Raw genomic sequence first — 1,138 nt, forward strand, 5'->3', positions numbered from 1 at the left:
TGTAGTATATATATATTGGTAGTTTATTATATATATATATATATATATGTATGTATGTATGTATGTCTGTCTGTCTGTCTGTATGTATATATGTATGTATGTATGTATGTATGTATGTATGTATATATGTATGTATGTGTATATATATGTATATATATATATATATATGTATTTATATAAATATATATATATACATACTATGTACGCATATTATTTTTCTTCTACAGAAACAGGCGCAACCTAACCACCAAACCCATAATACCATGCACAGCCACAACATTACCGAGACGCTTCTTGCGCGTATGGGTGATCGTGTGCACATCCACATATTTGACTCAGCTGTACCGCCGCCGGAGAAGCGCAACGAGAACATCACGTACATCAGTGGTGACGTGAAAGTTATTGGACATCTGGAGAGAGCCTTCAACTCCGTCAACGGCCACCTGGCTACTGTCTTTCATCTGTATGTTACTGTGGCGCAGTTGTAAGCACGCACGTGTGTCCTACGAATGGAAGTATTTGGAATGGTGTTGCAGTGTGTATGGTGTAGTCTACTACATGGACATTATGGTACCCACCAACCACATATGTCTGGGTGAGATCTTAACGTTATCGGATGGTGTGTTCTACTACATGGGCATTATGTTACCTACCAACCACATGTGTCAGGGTGAGATCTTAATGTTATCGGGCCTGTGGAGCATGCAGCCAACTCTGTTGATTGTCACATAGAGGTATATCTGTATTTGCCACGAGAACGTCCTCCGAACAGTATACTAATACATTACATTAGTGTATGTATAGTATATACTATTACATTACGTTAGTGTATGTATAGTATATACTAATACATTACGATGGTGTTTGTATGCTATATGCATACCTACCACTATTCAGCCTTCTGTTGTACGTTCGTGTTTCTCCTCTGTATGTGTGTGCACGACCGGTGTCCCCATGTGCTCGTGTGTAGTAGTTTCAGTTGTTGTGGTGTTGGCTGGGATATACTTTAACACTAACCCTACAACCCAACAACCTTATAACCTTACAACCATATAACCCAACAACCCTATAGCCCTATAACCCTACAACCCAACAACCTTATAATCCTACAAACATATAACCCTACAACCCTTTATCC

At 39.1% G+C, this 1,138-nt stretch overlaps 1 protein-coding gene across 1 annotated transcript; it reads left to right on the forward strand.

The window, feature by feature from the left end:
• Nucleotides 1–263: 263 nt before the first annotated feature.
• On the forward strand, nt 264–463 carry SARC_16846 (hypothetical protein; the record flags this gene model as incomplete). Its single annotated transcript, XM_014289049.1, has 1 exon — nt 264–463. A coding segment is annotated over one exon (200 nt), but the record flags the coding sequence as incomplete, so codon positions are not given.
• Between the last annotated feature and the right edge of the window lie 675 nt (nt 464–1,138).

Source organism: Sphaeroforma arctica, assembly GCF_001186125.1.
Source record: "Sphaeroforma arctica JP610 unplaced genomic scaffold supercont1.9049, whole genome shotgun sequence".
Classification (NCBI taxonomy): domain Eukaryota; class Ichthyosporea; order Ichthyophonida; genus Sphaeroforma; species Sphaeroforma arctica.